The sequence below is a fragment of the Pristiophorus japonicus genome, chromosome 13 (assembly GCF_044704955.1).
Source record: "Pristiophorus japonicus isolate sPriJap1 chromosome 13, sPriJap1.hap1, whole genome shotgun sequence".
NCBI lineage: Eukaryota > Metazoa > Chordata > Chondrichthyes > Pristiophoridae > Pristiophorus > Pristiophorus japonicus.
The window spans coordinates 21,521,907-21,545,869 of NC_091989.1; the positions used below are offsets into that span (position 1 = coordinate 21,521,907).

The 23,963-nt window shown below is 42.7% G+C and overlaps 1 protein-coding gene across 15 annotated transcripts in view; it reads right to left on the reverse strand.

The window, feature by feature from the left end:
* Positions 1–23,963, reverse strand: part of LOC139278448 (putative adenosylhomocysteinase 3) — a 91,086-nt gene that overhangs the window by 9,065 nt on the left and 58,058 nt on the right. For 11 of the 15 annotated variants that reach the window (XM_070897226.1, XM_070897224.1, XM_070897232.1 and 8 more), the window contains 12 exons: positions 21,269–21,412; positions 19,128–19,228; positions 17,406–17,508; positions 13,183–13,277; positions 11,964–12,070; positions 9,315–9,431; positions 8,119–8,182; positions 5,177–5,265; positions 3,206–3,276; positions 2,570–2,664; positions 1,212–1,310; positions 661–729 (listed from right to left, as the gene is read on the reverse strand). In XM_070897226.1, coding sequence (XP_070753327.1) covers positions 661–729; positions 1,212–1,310; positions 2,570–2,664; positions 3,206–3,276; positions 5,177–5,265; positions 8,119–8,182; positions 9,315–9,431; positions 11,964–12,070; positions 13,183–13,277; positions 17,406–17,508; positions 19,128–19,228; positions 21,269–21,412 — 1,154 coding nt within the window. The remainder of the gene's footprint in view (positions 1–660; positions 730–1,211; positions 1,311–2,569; positions 2,665–3,205; positions 3,277–5,176; positions 5,266–8,118; positions 8,183–9,314; positions 9,432–11,963; positions 12,071–13,182; positions 13,278–17,405; positions 17,509–19,127; positions 19,229–21,268; positions 21,413–23,963) is intronic. The other 4 variants (XM_070897228.1, XM_070897235.1, XM_070897231.1 and 1 more) reach the window with 1 other exon arrangement.

Consider the following 23,963-nt stretch of genomic DNA (forward strand, 5'->3'; position numbering starts at 1 on the left):
CCACTTTTCCTCATCTCCTTTCTGTCTTTTGCTTTTGCCTCCTTTTTGTTTCCCTCTGTCTCCCTGCATTGGTTCCCATCCCCCTGCCATATTAGTTTAACTCCTCCCCAACAGCACTAGCAAACACTCCCCCGAGGACATTGGTTCCGATTCTGCCCAGGTGCCATCCCACAACAAATATAAATTTAAACTAACTAATCAGCCAAACAGGATCTAATGGGATTTACAGTTGGGACTCTGGCTGATTTGTTCAGCAGGGCTGTCATTGCTGTCAGAAAGTTTGTTGAACCAAACCTAGGCAAGCCAGCAAGGCCTACAGGTTACACTTCATGCAGATGCAATCAAACTCACTGCACAGGATGGTAAGCAGAGTTCAGAGTGCATCTATTCTGGTGAATGGTACACACCACAATTTACAAATCGATTAGGCAACACTTGCTTCAAAATACATAACTAGTTTCAAAAGTACGAATCTGGGAATGTGCCACTTTTTAAAAATCTGTAATAAAATACCGCTAAATGCCTCTTGTGTTGGAATTAATTTATTTGGTTAGGCACCTGTGTCACCCACTAAGGAGAATAAAGTGCAATGCATGCCTCCATTCCCTTGTTAACAATTCATGTTGTAAAACTCAAGTAAGATTTCCTGCCACCCCTTACCTGTGTGGTAGCAGTGATCGACAGCACAAAGGTAGGGACTGTGGAGCAGCTCAAGTTAAGCAATCGTCCCTAGATAAAAAGCAAAGTGGGGCACCGGGTTACTCAGCTGCAAATACTTTCCCCTGAAACAAGATCAAACACAGGATACATCTCAGGAGCCAAGGTTTAACCGCACGGTGAGGTTGCTTCTATTAATTTCTCAAGTTTCATTACCAGATTATGTTCCATAAAAGCACGATTTTGCATCACAAGATAGGTACAGATGGAGGAGGCCGTTCTGCCCAACCAACGCCATCCATCCAGGAAGAATTAGCCACAATGAGCTCCCTTTTAGTCACCTTTTGAGGAGAATAGGCTGATTTCCTTCCCCCAACCCATCACCCATGAAATGTCACCAGTATTAGGGGACATGAAGCAGTATCACATTAAAGCAAAAAATAATTTAATGATTCAGATTCGAACTTGTAATAAGATAACCTCCAAAGTTGGCACTGTTTTACAAATTGTATAAATAAATGGTGAACACGACAGTTCGCTTAAGACACGATTACCTCAGCTAGCAACACAATCCTCTTTCCATCTGGCCAAATGACATGATCCACTTGTGACCTAACACGCTCCCACGTGAGCTCTGGAGTTCGAAGGCTCGCCTGAAAGGGGAGGGGGAAAACAATGGACTTACTGAGGCAGCAATACATAACATCTCTGAAAGTATTGGTCTGTTGGGAGGTTACATCCTCACCAGCTCAGGATATTTGAACTAAACAACTATTTGATATGCCAGAAGCATGCTGGCATCAATGAAACTACCAATCAGGAGTCAGACACACATTTGACTGGAGGGTGGGAGAGTAACTGTGGAAAAATAAGCAACATGTCGGGATGTGTTCCACAGCTTACAGCTTTGGGAGCATTTTATTAACTGAAATATTGAGTTATTCTACACACAGTATGCATTACATCGGTCTCAATATAGGAATGATTCTGCTCAGTTATTCTAACCCGTTATGTACCACATTGATCTTGATATTTGAATATCCTATGTTGAATTACTCTACACCCAGGTAAGTTCCACATTGATCTCAGTATTGGAATATCCCATCTTGTACTTTAGTATATGGTATTTGCTTCTCTCAATGTGGTCTCCTCTACATTGGCGAGACCAAATGCAGATTGGGTGACTGCTTTGCAGAACACCTCCGTTCAGTCTGTAAACATGACCCCGAGCTTCCGGTCGCCTGTCACTTTAATTCCCCACTCCATTCCCACTCTGACCTCTCCGTCCTCCGCTTCTTACACTGTTCCAGCGAAGCTCAACGTAAGCTCGAGGAACAGCATCTCATCTTTCGATCAGGCACTTCACAGCCTTCTGCACTCAACATCGAGTTCAACAATTTCAGACCATAGCCTAGACCTCTATTTTTTTTTCCACATGGCATTGGCGATTCTGCCATTCCCATCTCTTCTAGACTCATCTTTTATTTCTTAACATGTGCCATTACCATCTCCTTTTGTTTTGTACTATCATACCTTCTGTCAATTTATCCCTCCTGCCTTCTACCCTATCAAAGACCTTCCCTTTTGATCTTTCCTCCCCTCCCCACTTTCCCTGCCCTTGCTTAAAATCTTTTACATCTCTAACTTTTTCCAATTTTGACAAAAGGTCATCGACCTGAAACGTTAACTGTTTCTCTCTCCACAGATGCTGCCTGACCTGTTGAGTATTTCCAGCATTTTCTGTTTTTATTTGGAATACCCTATGTTGAGTTACTCAACACGCAGTTACGTTCCATATCAATATCAGTATTGGAATGCCCCATGCTGAATTACTGTACATCTAGTTACGTTGCACATTGATCTCAGTATTGGAATATCCTATGTTGAGTTACTCTACAACCCAGTTACATACCACATCAATCTCAGTATTGGAATGCCCCATGTTGCAGACGATACAACCATTCTTCATGCGATCCAGGTGTTCCCTGGTCACTACGTTTTTGTTACCTAAAGACAAGATGGACACTCAGCATTAAAACTCACAAGTATGGTGGTTTATCAAGATATATATGGAGTTGTAAATGCTTTACATTGTGTATGTGTTTTGAATGTTGTGACTGACTGGTCAGAAGGCTCAGTCCTGGATGACTCAGTCGTGAGGTGTAACACATGGATTGTTCTTGGGCACCTTCTGGTTATTTCAGCAGCGAAATAGGGAACAGTACAGGTAAAGTTTTGATAAACTCTCATTTCATGTTGGAGCATAGGACCTATGAAATTCACTTCAGTTATAAGCTGATATTCCTGTTTTATAGGAGAGTTAAAATTAGAAAGATTTCTACAAATAAATGTTTAAATCTGCTAAATAAATTAACATTTTCCTCATCTTACTCATCCAATCCTCACCAGGATTAAAGCATTAAAAAATAAATTAAGCCACCAAATATAGACTTTAATTAGCAAGTAGTCAACTGTAATTCCAATTTGTTGAAATAAATTTCTGCTCGTTATATTGAACCTGCATCAACATAAATTACTAATACTTTACCTGTGCAAGTAATGACAATATCCACCTGTCTAATGACTTCATTCAATTTGACAAGTCTGAATCCATCCATACTGCAATGAAAAGGTAGAACTGTATCAATGCACACATGGGCCGAGTCACATTGGTAAGGACAGAGGAAACAAGTCTGCCTGATTTGGCGCTTTTGCTTTTAAACATTGCCCTAATTAGTCTGTTTTCATTGTGACAGAATGTGGGATACCATTTGCTGAACAATGAGCTGTGACTGGGGAGATGGTGCATGGCAGGTCAGAGGCGTAGCGTACAGCAAGGAAAGAAGCGGAGAATAAGCTGAGAGCCAAATGAGGTTTTCTTTTGTAGTGGGAACAAGAGATGCAGGTCTACTACTCTGCACCTCTCACCATGTTCTCAGTAGCTGGTGTTGGAAGGAGCACAAAGGCAGCCTAAACATTCTCACATGCCAATTTCTCCTCCACATTGTTGTTGATTGTCTAAATGAACTGTTTGCAGCCGATAGAGTATATTAGCTGCTATATGGATAATTGGGGCTGTGTAGCAGAGTCCTACCACATCATCATACAGCGTACTGGTAGATCGACATGCTGTGTCAGCAGACGCCATGGCCTTGTCTCGTCTTCTGATGGTGATAACTCATGCTAGGATCTGATTCCACAGACACTGATAAGTGCTTTGATGCCTCATCCAAATGGCCATTTTTCACCTGAGGCTAGAATGTTGGTAGGCTATTCGACTATGGGGAACATCACAGGTGTATGATCCTGTCCTTGCTTAATGGCAAGCATCACTAGCTAGCAATTGGGACTTAGCCCTCTAACTGACCCCCAACCTGCTGACACTCTAGGCTTATCCATTATGATCACTTGTGTGATACACCAGAGGGACCTTATCTCAGTAGAGTTAGCACACTTTTCAGTGGAGAAGACAACTTGCATTTCTATATATAGCGAAAATTTAGTCAATAAGGCTGAATGAGAGTTTTTTAAAAGGCAGCGAGGAAGGAGAATGGATTTAGGGATGAAGTTCAGGTTAGGGGTGCCGTAACTGAAAGACTGGCAACCGATGGTGAAGAGGGAATAAAGAGAAATCCAGTGTTGGACGTGTAAAAGGTCTGCATGGGGTAATATGGCTGGAGATCACTGCTGAGGTACAGTAGGAAAGGCCATGGAAGAATTTCAAAGTGTAGATGAGACACTTGAAGTCAATTCACTGGGATACAGGGAATCAGTGGAGCTCAGTAAGAACCAGGGGTTATGTGGGCTGCCACAGCCGGAATGAACTAAATATCTCGGACCCTGCTGTTCAATTTCCATGTAGCTCATTTCCAAGATTTGGCCTCCCTGGAATCTCGTATTAAATCTAAGAGAATTCACTAAAAGGTCAAACTGATGAAAGACTAGAATGAAGAATTAGGCCAGTCCTCGATTTAAAAAGGTAATATACAAATTATTTAAATTATACCCTATAAGATTTAATCATCAAAAAGTACTGTGCATTCTTATTCAGGACCTGTAGAGAGAGCCCAGTATGGTATCAAGATATCCTTCAAACACGTGTCAATCGAGGTTATATTCGGGCTAATCACGGTTTTGAACTATTCAATTAGTTGCAATTAATTACTAGGACAAATTCACCTCAATCTGCCAGCCTTTCCAACAGGAACACAATTGTCTCCAATCATGTTACTGCTAAAGACACTATTTGCAGTGACTGCTAGTCAAGTCCTTGGTGTCAGGTTAACACCAGCTGTCGTCTATATTACAGACGTGCTCAGACGTGGACTAAAATGACTTCACCATGACAGAATGCATTGTGTGCGTGTTGTATTGAAGAAATCAAAAGCAGGATCGCCCCAATCAGGAGTAAGCAAATTAAACCGGCTAACTTTGTATGTTCTGTAAGTTTTAAATTCCTACACTTCCCTGTATGTCTCCATTACCAAATATACTCAGCCATTCTAATTCTAGCCCTTACCAGGCTTGAAGAGCACAAATTGGATCAATCTCTGTGACGTACACAATGGACCCCATCGCCTTTAAAGCAGCACAGCAGCCCTTTCCAACCTGGAAGGCAACACAAGATAAATTTGTACAGACTATGAAATGGTCAGAATAAACTTAGCCATCATTACATAACTTCCCAATCAGAACCACTGTAGGTAGTCCTTGCTGATCAAACTACAGATTGCAACCATTTGATGGTTTCCAGGTTCAAAGGAAAACGGCATGCTGCAAGACCACCATTGGGCAGGTTTCTTTATACTGTTTCAGGATGCTAAAGTTGGATCATTAAAAGGCCATGTAGCTCACCTTTTGAACAAGAATCAAGATGTTAATCTTAATCCAATCTCAATGTCAAATCCATACATCTACAACCAGCTAAACAGGAACCTGACCACACAGCTTCTACAGCTGCACTGGAAGGATACAGGTTTGAATGGAGATTTTCTTCAAAGCCAGCGTATTCTCTTTCATCACAAAACACAAAAGTGGCAGGACATCACTTATTTTTCTACTTTTACTGTACGAGACTCAATGCTGTATTCCAGGGATCTATTCACATTAGCGGACAACTTCACATTCGTTTCTTAACTATGTATTAGTGTGGATTCTGTTTCCCTCCTAACAATCTCACTTTTTGTTCTTAAATTTACGCTTTTTAGTTACCAACTTATCGACCAGTGAAAATAGCTTATCCTACATTAGATTTTGAACACCTTTATCAGAATTCCTCTCTGTAATGAAAAGAGTCCCAGTTTCCCTGGCCTCTCCTTAAAACGAAAGCTTTGCATCCCTGGTACCATTTTTGTGAAGCTCTACTGCAACCTGTCCATGGTCCAGACAGCCTTCCTAAAGTAAAGTGCCCAAAATGGACACAATATTCTAACTGTGGCCTAACCAATGATGTGTTATGTTTAGCGTTACCGCTTTGTTTTTGTCTTTTATACCCCTATTTATAAAACCTAAGATCACATATGCTTTATTTACAGCTCTATCAACTTGTCCTCCCACTTGAAACAATTTGTACTTTTAAAATGACCACTGAACTTCTGCTTACATCATGTCCTCTTCACCACTTTATGTGCTACAGCCTGTACCATATCCCAATCTCTGCATTTTCCTGTGCTACAACCAATACCCTCCCTCAATCTCTGCATTGTCCTACATTGCAGCCATGAAACAAGCTTCCCTAAATCGACATCTGAAACTTCAACTCCTCTGTTCCAGGATATAGTCAATATATTCACTGAGGCATATGAAAGCATGGGCCTTACGCTTAACATCCGTAAGACAAAGGTTCTCCACCAGCCTGTCACGGCCGCACAGCACTGCCCTCCAATCATCAAGATCCACGGCGCGGCCCAGGACAACGTGGACCATTTCCCATATCTCGGGAGCCTCTTATCAACAAAGGCAGACATTGATGGAGATTCAGTATCGCCTCCAGTGCGCCAGCGCAGCCTTCGGCCGTCTGAGGAAGAGAGTGTTTGAAGACCAGGCCCTCAAATCTACCACCAAACTCATGGTCTACAGGGCTGTAGTAATACCCGCCCTCCTGTATGGATCTGAGGCATGGACGATGAAGAGAAGGCACCTCAAGTCGCTGGAGATATATCACCAACGATGTCTCCGCAAGATCCTGCAAATCCTCTGGGAGGACAGGCGCACCAACATCAGTGTCCTCGCCCAGGCTAACATCCCCAGCATTGAAGCACTGACCACACTCGATCAGCTTCGCTGGGCAGGCCACATAGTACACATGCCAGATATGACACTCCCTAAGCAAATGCTTTATGCGGAACTCCTTCATGGTAAACGAGCCAAAGGAGGACAGCATGTGTCATATTTTGCTTGTGCCTCTAACTTTCTCTGCTCCTTTTAAAGTTTTACTATTCGGTGTGCATTTGGTCTCCTTATTCTCCCTCCTAAAATGTATCACCTCATATTTCTCCGCATCACATTTTATCAGATCTTTCTACCTAATCTACTGATCTGTCTGTGCCCTACTGAAGTTGTTCACAGTCTCCTTCACAGTTAACCATGCTCCACTTGTGTTATTTGCATATTTTAATATTGAACTGTGCTGTTATCCTGATAATGTAGTTCCTGATATAAACATCACCGGACATACTTTAAGCACACTGAGGGGTTGAATTGAATGCAAGCAAGGATCCATCCCATGAAATTTAGAATTCATGTATTGTACCAAAATACCATCATTTCGACCCAATTTGTGTGTCTGTGGGACCATATATTATTTTTAGAACCAACTTAGGAAATAAAGTCAAAAAACTGTACAGCACAGAAACATCACAATGCAACTCAGAACAATGTTTTTAGATGTTGAACATACTGAAAACAAAACCAAATTTGTTGCTCAATGTGTTTGCATCGGTCACATTTTCTTTGACTTGGAGTTAACTGCTGTGGTAAATTAACACGATGGGCTATTGAAAATTGTTCGGGAGCACTGGTTGGTGCCAACACCATCATTCTGAAGTACAAACACCATCAAACGCACTGAATCCTTGTGGCCTTTTTCTTTTTTGAACCTGCACATAAAATCTGAAATGTTGATGATTTCATCAGAACTCCTGATATTTGGTTATCAAATGGTTCTCTCGGTTGCCTGAAGTTTGGTTATCGTCGAAGACACAGATTTAACTGTAGTCTGCCAATGAATGTCAGAAAATGAATCGTGTAAAAGAACATTGTTGGGAAACAGAACACACCACTGACATCACGGTACAAGCTATAGGCTGCTCAAAAGGAAAAGAATGCTAGTTTGAGGTTGGAAGGTAAACTCTGGTTAGAGAGACTCAGTGACAATTCAGGGGTCTCAATAGTTTAGTACAGCAGGGTGGGTACTAGTCGAGTCAGAGAACCCCATCCCACCCAAAAAAAGGGAATATTTACCTCCCCATATCCACAGACGACGACTTGTTTTCCTCCAAACATCACATCAGTCGTCCTCTTGAGGCTTATATTAAAAGATGTGAAATTCATGCAATTAATTCTCAAAATAACAAAACACGGAGCAGAAATGTATTGTAATTGTTCACTGTTACGATATCCATGTTTCTCAAAGACTAACCAATTAAGAAACTCACAATTAAGTTCTTGAATAAAGACATTTTAAGAGCAGATATGGCTGAATAATTTATTTTTTTCCCTTTCTCCTAAGGCAGTGGAAGGTGATCTGACCTCAAGCCTCTTCTGGTGCTGCTGCAAAATGGACAGTTACTTAAAACTTCTGCACCTTCCAGCAGAAACAGCTGAGTGCCCAACTCTGCAGCTCCCTCCAGACTTCACCATATGGGGGAAGGGAAAGAGAGAGTTAGAGGAGTGGAGAGGTATCACACCTCGCCACACCTGGATCCTCTTCCAAAATTCTCGAACATGATGAATAAGCCAGAGGCGCCCGCCCGCCCAGCAGAGAACAAGATCGGTCAGACACCGAGATGGAGAAATGTGTACAATGCATGTGCTCAGGGAAATAATGTCATCTCTGGAAATAAACAGAAAACCCAACATTAATGGTGCACCTCATACTATCAATATATACTGGGGTCAAATGAAGAATCTACTATGCTCTCTAGAAATCAACTATATTTCTAACTTTATCCATTCAACAGGGTAAAAACTGGAGAGAAGCCACCTGCTATCAAACTGCAGGGATTCAGACTTTCTAAAGAAAGGTCAGTCATTGAAGTAACGTTTTACAACTTCACTTTCACGGTCAATATTATTCACCTCCCCTGCCCCCTCCCACTCCATGTATTTTTCTCAATAAAGATTTCATAAAAACAGAGACACAATCCCAGACCTCCACCAACCAGCAGATGCAGCATCAGTGCAGCCAGATACAGCTCTCCCTAAAGCTTTCGCTCCTCATGGGAAAGCACCTGGGCTCCACTTGGGATCTTGGCTGAATGGTTAGTTTTCAATATTACTTTTGGCCAGGGTGAGGACTTGAGAGCACACATTAAAATCTCCAGATATTCCCACTGCCATTTATTGGATCATTATTTCACTATCAAATGGATTTAACAAGCATTGCTCTTTATCTTAATGTAAAGCTGGTTTGACGCCAATAGACTTTGATTACATACCCATCCAGTATGGACTCTCTACAGCAATAGAGATTATCAAACTTCTGCTTGGTTACAGAGTCATTTACATTCATGGCTGGAACACAGAGCTTACCAGCTTTAGACAACTGGTAAAGTCTAAAAAAAAAGCAAGGAAGAGAAAAAGCAAAATTGGTTTATAATATATCAGATGAGCCAGATAGTTCAGACTGGTTGCTGAGGAAAACCCACACTAAAGATGATAAAAATGATCACGTTTCTGCTTTATTCTGCTCTATAACGTGGGACTGGAAGTTCTTCCAGAAACTTTCAACAGACTGCCTCTCGCCGCTCCCACTTTCATCCAAGGTGCAGTAATGCTGCCCGATTCAGTTTTATGCTATAGTCTTCCACTATCTTAGCATTCTAGCTTGGATAAGGGGAACTTTTAATTCAACATCTGGCACAATTGTAGGACCAGAAAACTGCCCGAGAGCGACAATGGAACCACTTAATACGACAAACAGAAAAATGAATCAGGCAGTACGATAAAACCTAATAAAAACCTGAAATCTTGAGGCATGAGTGGCGTGTTCTGAAGGACCTTTCACCCAAACATGAAAACAGAAACTTTATGTTTAGTCAGAATGGATCAGATGGAGACGCTTACATATCAATCTCCACTTATTTGGCAACTCTGCAAGAGTCCCTTTATGTTGAGAAGGTATATTGTGGCACACAATAATTCCAATTACATTCTGGAATTTGTGCTCAAGGCCAAATCAGCTCATCAAAGCCAGTGTAAAATATACTTTGAAAGTTTTAATTGGTTCATTTCCATATGATGCCAGGGACGTGAGAAAAGTTGTAATGTTATGTTTGTGTTTTTATTGTTTTCTTCCCTTGGCTTGTCAATATTCACCCTTCCCTTCTTCACCTGAAGGTACTGACTCAGTGATGTTATCACAGGCGCCAGTTTCCCTCTGGCATCTTGTCCAAGCAGCCATTCTGCAACATCCGAGCCTGGAGCATCAGGAAGGTTTATTCCACAGGAGACAGCACAGCAAGGCCTCAACCGATGTCCAGTTCCAGCAGGAGTTATTGAGTAGCAATCAGGAGAGAACCCTGGCTGACTTTTCAATTCTTTACCAATTATAGTGCCTTACCACCATCCCGTCCAAAATCAGCTAACTCGGCACGTACGATGAGATATGTACACCAATAACTGGGAGCTTCCTGGTCTGTTTGGCCCAGCTACTCATTGGATGAACTATCTGAGCAGCACCCTCTTGCACCATCATCTATTGAGGGGCCAGGCAAATGACTTTCTCTGAGGCACTTGCCAATTCCCTCCATCAATGTGATGCCTTTCATATATATTGGGGAGAAAAAAAAAAATCACATAAAACAGTTAATTTCACAATAATCAATAGATTGGTAGATTGGATTTTTCACCTGCCCCTTTGCAACTTGACAATTGTTGGCATGCGGCCGAGTGAACCATTTTGTATAGGAGACTAGAGGCAAGCTCTGGAAGACAGACTGTTTGTACTGTTTGAAGATGCATTAATATCCAAAACATAATAGTATTAAAAATGCAAATGCTGATCCCCCAGTGACCTGGGGACAAAGGCTCTGGAAGTGACTTTGTAAAAGGAGAATTCCCTGGCAAACTTAGGGTTGCAGGTGTGGTAGTACAGGTTGGACCACCCTTATCTGGCACCACCCCTCGTCTGGCATGATGCCGGTGGCTGGGGGAGCATGCGCAGAACGCAGCCAACACCCGGCCCGCACCGAAACGTCGGGTCCACCTGGGGCGCCGACCCCCCCACCCCACCGACCTCCCCATATCCGGTAAAGTCTCTTATTCGGGAGGCCAGGTCCCAAGGGTGCCAGATAAGGGAGGTTGAATCTGTACACACATTGGGAGTTACACATTGTTTCAGAGCTGGGATGATTTGTCGGCAGTCCTTGGGCTTAGCTAAATCAGGGGAATATCAAGTGGCCTGTATGCCTGCAAGGTAGGGTCACTGCTCTTTGTGGGGTAGTGGGAGGTGGTGATTCAGTTGTTGTCCCACCTTGGGCGGTGGTCTGGGTGTGCACGAGAGCGTCCAGAAAATGATTCAGACTTCGAGGTACATCGCATGCACGCCAGAGTCCAAGCATTATCTGCTCCAATTGGCATATGTCTTTGCCCACATTTGTTGTGGTAAGGGCTGTGCTTCACCACAGCAGGGAAATAAAGCTAACAACAGTTATGCTAGCAAGCATGGTTTCTCTGGGGGTTTGAGGGGCAGGGTGTCTGCAGAGATTGAGAGGCCGGTCATGCTCTCTGGGGCCTCTAAGAATGCTGCTCAGAATAGTTGAAAGTTGGGGGACATGGGGGCAAACCCAGAATGGACAGAATAATTTGCTCTTCTGGCAAAACCCCACCAAATGTCACTGTCCAGAAAGGAGTGGAATCTGCCCATCAAGCTTGGACTTTAAAAGCTTGTGGATTGTTGGAAGAAGGAACAATGCTCCATAATTAGCTGGAGTAGGAGATGGCGTGAGTGTCTAAACACAATGACGATTCAGGGAGGAGAGCATGTAAAATGACACATTTTAATGTTAGGGGGAATTATAGTAGTATCAATAAATCAAGGACAAGGACGGTTAGCTAGACAGTTTGCATATTAGAGTAACATTCACCTGTGAACACCAGTCACACTTTCTTCCACTATGCCCTTTATCTTTTTGAACATGTTAGGATACTTCTTGTAAATCCAGTGAGTGAGGTCCCCACCATCATCAAGAATCTGCAACAGAACACAAATTAGTAATGCCCCCATTTGATAACCATCACAATATGCAGCAGTACACACCCGAGCAATGATACAGGTCCACAGGAAAATCACTGTAGCTCTGGGCCAGAGCTACAAAAGTCAAGTATAAGAAGAAAAGCACAGAAGAAGCAGCCATTCCCTTCCCGTCCCCTCACCCTCATCCACCCCAGAACCCATTCATTCCACAGGCTTGTATAATCCATCCACTAGGAACTCTACCCCAACCTGTGTAATCTCCTCAGGGAAGATTCTATAAAGATGCGCCAGACATCATTGCCAGCCTTCCAAAAAAGGATAAAAGGGAGAACAATAAATTGACTCGGTCAGTATTATATAACTGTAGATACAATCCCAAAGATATAGTTTGCCTTTATGACCATATCTACTTCTGCTACCACCTTTAATGGCCTGTGCATCTGCACACCAAGGTCCTTCTGCTCCTTTAAAATCTTGCTATTTAAGGTATATTCCTTCCAGTATTCTGACTTCCAATTCACATTTCCTTACAATGAATTGAATCTGCTCCCTATCTTTCCATCATGCTAACCTTTCTATATCCTTTACATCCTTCAGTCCTTGTGATAATGTGCCATTTCTTTCCCTCAATTCCTTATCCAAATCAATTGTGCTTACAGTAAATAAAAGCACCCCGATCATATTAAAATTGTGGCAATTTTAATATGATCACATCATCAGCAAGTTTTTTCTAGATTGCCTGAAAGGAATAGCTGAAAACTGTGGTCAGTGTCAAAAGTAGATAGGCTGGTAGACAGGCACAGGAATCTTTAATCATGTCCCACTGTGTACAATTTTTGATCAAACACAATGAGTCTCAAACCCAAAGGAAATATTTAACTGGAATCCACAGCCATACACAAAAAAAATGAAAAATCAAAGTCTAAATATTTAACAATGAATTTAATGACTGCAATACTCTGCTATTGAAAAGCACATACGAGTGAGTCATCATTTTTTCTAATTTATCCATGCAAACTGATCAAACTTTGAAAGATTACATTACATTACAGAGCAGCACTTCATTTACCAACATTCAAAATGGTTAAAGAGCAACAACCTGTCTTTACCATGTTAGGCTGCCATCCTTCCACATTCACACAGCGATCAATGCACCACCAGAAATCGTCTTCTGATTCTCCCTTCCAAGCAAAGACTGGATAACCTGCCACAGGGAAATAATAGCAGGGCATCATAAGTAACAATCACTTTCAGTTACTGGATGGAAGAACTAATCCAAATACTCATTTGGGTTATACTTATTTGATTCTTTAAATTGGGACAGGGGTCACACATTAAGGACATTTACCAACAATGTTGGAGTCATTTTTGACCCTGAAATGAGCACTCGAACACATATCTGCAGCATAACTAGGTCCGCCTATTTCCACCTCCGTAGCATCGCCCGTCTCCGACCTTGCCTCAGCTTATCCACTGCTGAAGCCCTCATCCATGCCGTTGTTACCTCTAGACTTGACTATTCCAACACACTCCTGGCTGGCCTCCCACATTCTACGTAAACTCGAGGTGATCCAAAACTCTTACCGCCACCCCCCCCCTCCCTCCCTCCCTCCCTCCCTCCCCTAGATGTCTGCACTCCTTTAATTCTGCCCTCTTGAGCATCCCTGATTATAAATCGCTCAACCATTGGCAGTTGTGCCTTCTATCACCTTTGGCTCATTTGCCGTAAAGGAGCTCCGCATAGAGCAATTGCTTAGGTAGTCTCGTGTCTGGCGTGCGAACTATGTGGCCTGCTCAACGAAGCTGATCGAGTGTGGTCAGTGCTTCAATGCTGGGGATGTTACCCTGGGCGAGGACACTGACGTTGGTGCGCCTGTCCTCCCAGGGGATTTGCAAGATCTTGGAGACATTGCTGGTGATATATCTCCAACGACTTGATGCGTCTTCTGTACATCGTCCATGCCTCTGTTCCATACAGGTATGGGAAGTTAGTTTTAAAAGTCCTGAATACCCATCAGACCCTGATTGTTTATACAGCTTGTAGTTTCAGTGTAGAACACTAGTTCTGCTATTAATAAAATTGGAAGCTGTTGGCTGCAGGGCTGAACTGGGATCAGTATAAACTCTACAAAAAGACACCCTCAAAGCCTCCCTGGTGAAGTGCGACATCACCAGACACCTGGGAGTCCCTGGCCAAAGACCACCCTAGGTGGAGAAAGTGCATCCGGGAGGGCGTTGAGCTCTTCGAATTTCAATGCCGCGAGCATGAAGAGCGGAAGGAGTGCGTGATAAATCAGTCCCGCCACCCCCCACCCCCCCCGACAAATGTATGTCCCGTCTGTGGCTCTCGTATTGGACTGTTCAGCCAAAGAACTCACTTTAGGAGTGGAAGCAAGTCTTCCTCGATTCTGAGGGACTGCCTATGATGAGGCCCTGGGCATTGGAATTCTCCGCCTAAACCTCGCCGCCTCTCTTTCCTCCTTTAATACGTTCCTTAAAACCTACCTTTCACCAAGCTTTTGGTCACCTTCCCCAATTTCTCCTTATGCGGATTGGTTGTCAAAATTTTTGCTCATAATACTCCTGTGAAGCGCCTTGGGACATTTCACTGCATTAAAGGCGCTATGTTAATACAAGTTGTTGTCGTAGGATTAAAATTTAAACACTGAACAATGGATACCAAGGAGTGCGTTACAGGCTGGAATCTATAGAAAAGGAATACCCAGCAGAAGCCAAAGGCTGGAATGGAATTGAAGGAGTCAATGTTTTGAAGGATACACAAGACTGATTACTAGGCAATAAACTTAGATGGGTTCAGATGATGTTATGAACTCAGGAATAAAGCTCGAATGGTCTGTAATCAACATCGGAAGCCCACGATTATAGCTATGTAATCAGTCCCATATTCAAGGTATTTTGGGGATTCATGGGCACTTTGACGCTATTCAGACTTTTTTTTGGCAGAAGCAATACCATAACAGAATTTTTGAGCTATATGTGTCATTAATGTCAAACAATGTACTAGGCTACAGAGCACATGGCAAACAGGTTACTTGAAACACCATGGTAAATATAAAGGCCGCAACATAAAATTTGCCACACAACTATCATGGCAGCTAGTCATATCCAATCACTTGATCAGAGTAGACTATGGCCAAGCGATCTGTAGGATAGAGCTCCCTCCCACTATTAATAGTATCTGTGGGCACTGAGTCTCCAGCAGGTGAGCCTAACTCCAGAGTTTACACTGATCCCAGTTCAGCTTTGCAGCTAACAGCTTCCAATTTTATTAATAGCAGAATTAGTGCTCTACACTGAAACTACAAGCTGCATAAGCAATCAGGGTCTGATGGGTATTCAAGACTTTTAAAACTATCAAAATAATTTGAGATAGGTCGTAACTATTAGTGAAGAGCGCAGACCAGTTACAGAAGGGTCAGCGAGCCTGGGAGATTAGGACAAAAAATATCAGATGTTATTCAACGTAGAGAAATGCAAAATCACGAAGCTGGGGAAATGAAAGTGCAAAAATGATAAATGGGAACAGTCTACAGGAATGGATACAAGAGGATCTGAGGCTTTAGTGGAAAAGCACCAAAGCTCGTATGACAGAGCACAAAACCCCGCTCCCACCACACCCCTGGAAGTGTGTACAAACCATTGGTCTGCCTTTCCCTTGAAGACTGTGTGTGGTTCTGGACATCGCCCCACAGGTGGACATTCTGGCCTGGAGAGGATACCGCAAGCTAATTCCCTCCATCCCACAAGTAGATGCAACAACTACACCTGACACGCCCCAGAATGGGAACCAAGCGCCAGGGGCGGGGCGGGGGTCAGGGAAACCAAATTTTCATCCCGTCGTTATAGTAGATGCTTTTCTGTGGTGTTCCAGCACAAATCACTACCTCGAAGGACTTATTACGTACAAAACAGCTCTCAGATTAAATATTGTTTAATTCTATTCGAAGATTTAAAATATTCAACCATGTGCAAACAAATTCAAACACAAGCAAACAGATACACTGAGTGCCTGAAGAGGTTAAATTCAGGTGCTAATTTTGTTCTTGAAAGTGGACCTACTGAAGAACTTTTCTTGAACTGATACACGAGTGTGCTATTGAAAGACTTACCTCTAACATCAGGAGGCTGTCAGTTACAGCATCCTTTTTGGTTATAAGGCAACAAGACCATGTCTCATTGTTAATGTGCAGCAACAACATGCATTTATGCAGCACCTTTAATGGAGAAAACATAACAAGGGGCTTGAGAAAGCAGGAACGGATGGCGAGCAGTAGGTTTTGAGGATGTTTTTAAAGCCAGGAAGAAAAGTAGCAGTGTTAATGGCGATAGTTCCAGAGAATAGGGCCAAGACAGTAGAAGGATCATTTTTTTTTTTAAATCAGATTTTCATTTGAGAGCCTTGTATTCAACTTAACCAGAAAATTACATCTCGGTAGGTTAACTCTTCAGTCTCCCAAGGTGTCCAAAAACGCGGCCTGCTTAGAGCGTAGTGTACTTTTCGTTTATCCACAGCTGGCGCTGGCTCAATGTTGAGGGTGACACAATACTAAATGTAATGACATTTAAGGCCCATGCATATTTAATTAAGCCTGGATTAGCTATCAGAGATTCTTTTAAGGATGTGCTAATTGTTATTATTGCCAATGAACCACTTTGGCACTGAAAACTAACTACAAGTGTGGTGTCTCATTCTTTAAGGTCTTAATTGTTGCTGGATAGTTTAAAAATGTGAAATTTAAAATTAATTTTTTTTTACTAATTTTTCTTTTAATTCAATCTTTCTTTCCTTTCAACTTTATTTCTCTTTCTGTAGCTGATTTGGCATTGAATTCACCCATTCTAATTTACTTTTCTTTCACAGTCCTTGCGCTGTTTATTTCACAACCCTTCAATCTGCATGGGTAAGGAGATACACAGTTGCTTGCCCTGTTCACTCAGGTCCCAGATGCTTGGTTTCCCTCGCTGCATGTTTCTCAGCTCGTGGCACAAAGTATCATTGAGATTATACGGCAAAGCAAGTCTAACTAACAGCAGACACCGTTAGATTCACTCCTACAATAAATTATGGCCCATTGTATACCACTCCTAAACTTTACCAACATTTTAGTGTCAGCTATTGCTCTGTTGGTAGCACTCTCGCTTCCGAGTCAGATGTTTGTGGGTTCAAGTCCCACTCCAGAGACTTGAATGCAAAAATCTTGGCTGACACGCCAATGCAGTACTGAGGGTGTGAAAAGAGATATTGAACAGAATGGAAAAAAACGATCATTTAGATATGCCAAACTGTGACTTTAAACAAATTCTCCCTTACCATTCTCAGCCAGAGCAGCAGCCACTTCATTCTGGGTGGAATAAATGTTGCAGGCAGCCCATCTGCATTGTGCTCCAAGGGCAGCAAGTGTCTCCATCAGCACCTACAGCATCAGAAATTAAAACAAAGCAGAGAGATCACAAAAAGTGGAGCAGGACACCAGACACTGCTCACTCACTCACACTGCTCAGTTAAAACAAGTATATTTAAACCTCAGGTGCAGCAAACATATGCCCTCGCGTTGTAAAGTTTACATCCTTCCTCCCTCAAATAAACCCGATTACTCCACATCACCCCACGCAGCCTGCCTCTGCAAAACATCCTTCAGCACCCTGCTTTACACAGGAGAAAACTCATTTACAATCGTTTCAAAGACTCTTAAGATTGGAGTAAAGGCCAGTTAGCCGATCTCGTTAGCCCTATGAACTCTGTACTTACTGCAGATTTGCAAACAATATGCTAAGATTTACTGCCCACTAGCTTACTGGGTAGAAAAAGTAACTGGATACATTTTAGTTAAATCTTTGAGGTTTTAAGAAAAAGCACCACTGTTAGTATTAGCTGCTCGTTGCATAATAACCAATGAATGCATATTTCAGGATTATAGTAGGAAGCCACTTAAAATGACAAAGATCAGATTACTGGTGAAATGATTATTTGTATTTTGCTAGTAAAATTATCACTTGAGATACCAACTAAAATGGGCTCCCACAAGATCCCAATTCCTATCCAGTGATTCCTGCTGGAATGAAATGAGTATAGACATCCAGGAGAGAGTCTGGTTTAATTGTCACGCTCCTGCAGATCAAATAGTCTGTCAATGCTGTCTAGGGTCAAACAAAGAATAGCTACTTGGGTGAGCTTTCCAAGGGCCACTGAACTGACCCCCACCCGCACACACAAGAAATGCACCCAGCATGAATCATCAGCATGAGAAAATGAGGAGAAAAAGAAAAGGGTCATAGAGTTGGTGGCAGTTTAAGAACATAAGCCAGTGAGGATAACCGTGCAGTGATTAAATGGTTTTGTACACTCTGCTGTAGATGTGAGAGGCTATGCAAATACCACTAACCCAAATGTAGTCAAATGGAAAAATTCTAATCCTATATGAAATAAAGGGAACGGGGAACTCTGGACAATGAAGTGCTTGGTGATGGTGCTGTTTCTGATAGCTCAGCAGTGCCACCTGCAGGAACTGGTATGATATTGCTGTTTGCCATGTACACATTGAAATTATAGAAGTGTAATAGTTGCAAATGTAAATCACTGAACTGTAAAACTGACAGACCGGAGATGAATATAGCCAGATCAGATCAGTATAAACACATGGTGTCATAGATTTCACATGACACACCTTCACAGCGTGCGGTAAATAGCACAACATTCATTTTAGAGTTTAAAGGTGTCGTGGGTGAATGCAGAAAATCAGATGGCACATGAACCTGGTGTGGATCAAGTGTTGGCAGTTATTTAACTTGCTGCTGGTTCAAGCCTCCCTATTTCTGGCTCTAAATGCACAGGCTTCAGTATAGAAAACATCAGATAGTTAAAAAGCAAAAGTGAAGCAGAAACACATTTCACACAGTAACCTACAGAAAGAACTTTAATTTCATTAAGCCAGGCTGGATTGGAACAGCCGTTCTGAACACTGCTAATTAAGCTGCTCACCCCGCAACCCCCTGATTTTAATAACTAAGGATTGATTTAAGGTTGGACACTCACCGCAGTCTGGGCTGTAATGTGAGTGCAGCCGACTATCTTGGCTCCAGCCAGTGGCTTTTCTCCCTGGGCTCGTTTTCGCAGAGCCATGAGCGCTGGCATTTCTGCACCAAAACAAGAGAAAGTACAGAATGAGCGATGGAGACTTTTATTGGAACACATGTTGATTGGTCGACATTATGAGTTTACTCTGGGAACTCCAAGTTGTTCCGTTTTAATCTACAACAGAATAAAGCAAGACTGCGACGTATGGTTAGATCACAAGTGAAAATAACATTTAAAAATGTTAAACGGAAGAAACCGTTGGATTTTGAACATCCTACTGGATAAAGCTGAACTTGGGAAAAAGCACTGCACAACACTGAGAAAACCACCTCAAAGGGAACATCTCCCTTATACAGCAAGAATCATGTATGCATGTTTCCAGTTTCAATGTTAAAATTGCTCAATCCAAATTGCTCTGGGGCGAAGCAAAAAACCAGGGGGAAAATTCAGAGTGAATAAGTGGAAAAAGCCTTTTGAAAATTCCTCTCCGATACCCTCAGGAGATCAAAACTATAGGAGATGACACTGACCATGTGTATGTTATCTGTTAACCCACTTACCTTCATGTTGTGATCTCTGCCCCAGACAAGAACCAGTCAAGCTCCCTCTTGAAGGCATACAAAGAGCCAGCATTCACCGCACCAGCCGGCAACACATTCCAGAAGCTCACTACTCTCTGGGAAAAGAACAATCTAATATCCAGTCTATTGCTATTTTTGCTTAGTTTAAACGCATGTCCCCTGGTCCTCCCCAATCTGTTAAACTGGAATAATCTATCAACAGACATGCAGTTCCAACCCTTTCATTATTTTTTTTTTATACCTGAATATGATGCCTGATACTTTGCTCCGCTGAAGTCCCAGGCTTCCGTTTCAGCTAACGTCCTGCCAGCTGTACCCTGCAGCAGTTTGGAAGACTGCTGTTGAACAGTGAACCCCAATAAACTGTATCCATGCAGTGGTCAGTATGGTTGGGCCAGCACAGTTCATTCCATAGTTGTCAGTGTATGGCAGGGGACATGCTTCGGGTGATAGTATTCTCTCTGTAGCTATCAACATTCATTATCTTGTCAAAGTCTGAACTCCTGATTGTTGCTTTGTGACTGTGTTTTTTTTAATAAAACAAATTGAATCCTCAGAAGCAAACATTCACTTGTATATTTTATGAAGCTGTTGTACCTTTTGACTGCATGGTGCTTTGTATGAGTGTATTGATACACCTAGGTTTCTTGACGAGAGTTATAAGCCTGTTGAGCAGAATGGATCAAAGGGCCATAAGCAGCCTTTTTGGTCCTAGTTTCTGGGATTAGTTGGGTCTGGGATGGAGGGGAGTGGGAGGACCTGCTTGTTACTGGTCATGCACGCGGTGTCCACCGGTACGCTCGCGGCCTTCCGCGAGAGGTGGGTGCCGGAGGAACTGGAGTGCATCATCACCCCCGGCAACCAAATTTTAATTTGATTTTACTTGTTTTAAAGTTTAATTTATTTTATTGCCGGGTTTTAGTGTCCCCAGTTAGGGGGTACTTGTATAATTTACCTCTCGGTGCCCAAAAAAACCCACAAAAAAAAAAAGGGGGGGGCACTTGATTTAACTGTTTATTTATTGGTTTGCAACAAAAGAGTTGTAGAGCTGTTGGGGGAAAATAAACAAAAAAAAGGCACTTGAAAACTGTTTGGTCTGTGTCCCCCCTTTAATAAGGGGGCACTTGATTTAATTGTTTTTGTTTTGCAACAAAATAGTTGTTACTGGTCATGTTGGTTGGCCTTCATAGCAAATGGTGGGTCACTGTGCTGGGAAGGGCAGGGCAGTTTATGCTGACTGGATCTCCAAGAATGGGCCTCAGACTACTTGGTATCTCAGTTTCCAGGAGGAGGCTAAAAATCACTTGCTCTGATTAGGGTACACCCCGCATGGGGGGAAGCAGCAATAGAAGTTAATAGGAAGACTTCAGTTAGCTTGGTCATTGCAGGGAAGTGTTGCTTGCGAATGGGTGCGAATTATGCTTTGCATGGATCTATTGTAATTCAAGAAACCAACTCAGAATGCCGGAAATTGCTAAACCGCACCAGAATTGATGACAATATGATATTATCTCTCACCTTGTTCAGCAATTTCAATCTCCCTGCGCCCAAAGTCTGCCTGTTTAATGTTCTTGATGCAGAAGTCACTGCTGCCCTTTGAATTTTTCTGCTGCTTGTCACGTGGTGATGTTTCATCATCCGAGCTATCTGTGTAGGATGCCGCTAGGGGCAAATGAGAAGCGGTGAACAATCAGCTTAACAAATATCAATACTGTCTTCTAGTACCTGCCTTATTCAATGTTAAGCTGGGAAGGTGGGCAAACAAGCCGTGAAGCCCACCACAACTTCGTTATGGAGGCTGTACAGATACATTACGCCAAAAAACAATTCTAAGAACACATTGAATTGTACAAACTATACAAGCAGTTAGTCCTGATTAGGCACTGGTGCATGGACAGGCTGCATGGTTGGGTGTCCATTACTTTGACCTTCTGGTTAACAAGATTGCCTCATAGCAGAGACCCTGTCAATGACTGTGGACACAGGTCATGAACGGTCACCTCGAGCACCACTGTTTCTCAGATATATTTGAATCAGTGCACTTTTACTAAACAGAGTGCATGTGTCTGAGGGGATGAGGAAAGGGTTGGTAATACGAGACTCTGACTTCTTTAAATCCCTCACCGCATTTCAAATTTAATACACTTTTACAGCTGAATAATCTTTAGTCAAAGCTCAAGTTTCATTTTTGCTGAAAGGAGTAAACTAGCTAAAGTTTAGGTGAAAGATTAAAGTGGATGTGCACTCTTAGCAGTACCTCTCAGTCACCTTTCGTTACTGCGTTTTGTGTTTCAACAGCTCTACCCCGATACGACAAGACGACATTTTGCTCCAGTGACACATAACTGGAAATGGAGGTCTGTGGCCAATATCCCCATTACTCCCACACATCTAGTGGTGAATTCTGAAATCAGCAACTAAACACAGTCGCCCCTTGTTGGAACGCTCGTTGCTTCCCCACAACCTTCAATATACAATTACTGCTAACAGCTTCCTCACTAACAGAAAAAAAAAGTAGAAAATATCGTACCAAAGCAAGCTATACAAGGCGTTTTAAAACAGCACACTGCTTCAGGACAGAGACCTCATATGCTGGTTTTACACTCTGAGTCAAGACCTAGAGAGCTTACAGGTGGGATTGAATCCCCAGGTATCCATTATAAAATCTAGCTCCTTTACCAGACAGAGGTAGAAGGCCCACAAGTGCCTTTAGCTTCTGGAACCGGTATTTTTTTTAATAAAAGATGGAATGCGGCCAACAGGGAGACCACGCCAACAGTCCTACAATGTAGTAGCACCTACAGTTGGACTGAGTCGAGTTATCAGCAGTAGGACAAAGTATGCAGTTCTTCCAGATGCTTCAATCATGTCTTGGGAACATACAGGGTTAATTTCACACAATTTACAAAGCCTCAAACACCAAGAAAGATCATAAATATTTCATGATGTACAACCATCACTGGACAGCGTGCTGCGCTGAAGATGTGTTTTTTTTGGGACATGGTCACATTTATTACCCATCCCTTGTTGCCCTAAGGTGGTGATGGTGGAAGGCCTTTCCTTCAACTGCTGCAGTCCTCGCGGGGACGGTGCTCACATGATGGTAGGGAATTCCAGGATATTGAACCAGCAACAATGAAGGAACAGTGCTATATATCCAAGTTAAAATGGTGTTTCCCACATTACAAACAGTGACTACGCTCCAAAAGTACTTAATTGGCTGTAAAGCGCTTTGAGATGTCCAGTGGTCGTGAAAGGTGCGATATAAATGCAAGTCTTTCTTTTTGGTTTGGAGGAAAACTCAAAGGTCATGGTGCTCCCATGACATTGCTGCTCTTGTCCTCCTCTGTGGTAGAGGTTGCAGGGGAGAGATGTGTTGTCAAAGTAACCTTGGTGAGTTACTGCAATGTATCCAGTAGATCATACATACGGCAGCCACAGTGGTGGATATCGAGTCCAGTGTCAGGGGCACCAATTAATGAACTGATCAGATCCAAATGAGTGGCCCAAGTGGCAATATCAAATCACTGACTTGAGTCTTGCAGATAGTAGAGAGCCTTTAAGAGAACAGGAGGTGAGCCACTCGTTGCAAAGTACTCAGTCTCTGCCCTTATCCTGTAGCTATGTTGTTGATATGGCTGGTTCAGTTCAGCATCTGGTCAATGGTGACCCCAAAGATGTTGACTGTGCTGCCGTTGAAGGGTAAGGGGAGGTAGCTGGGCTTTCCCTTGTTTGAAATGGTCATTATTTGGCACTTACGTGGCACAATTGTTAACTGCCATTTGTCAGCCCGAACTTCAATGTTATACAGGTTCTGCTGTAGGCTGATATGGGCTGCTTAATTTTCGGGGAAATTGGGAATAGAACAGAACGCACCGGAATCACCAGTGAACTGTCCCAATCCTGACATACTGATGGAGGAAAGGTCACTGATGCATCAGCTAAAGATGGTTGGGCCTGGGATGTTCCCCTGAGGAAGTCCAGCAGTGATCTCCTGGCCTTTGACAACAACTATCTTCTTTTGGGTCAGGTTATGACTCCAGCCACTGGAGGGTTTTTCTGTTTGGCCCCCATTGACTTCAATTTTTCCCAGTTCTCCATGGTTCCATACTTGGTCAAATGCTGCCTTGATTTCACTTCAATAGTGTTAAGAGTTCTGCAGTTACATTAATAGTAACATGCAAAGCTGCAGTTCTCACGGGGCTTGTATTCA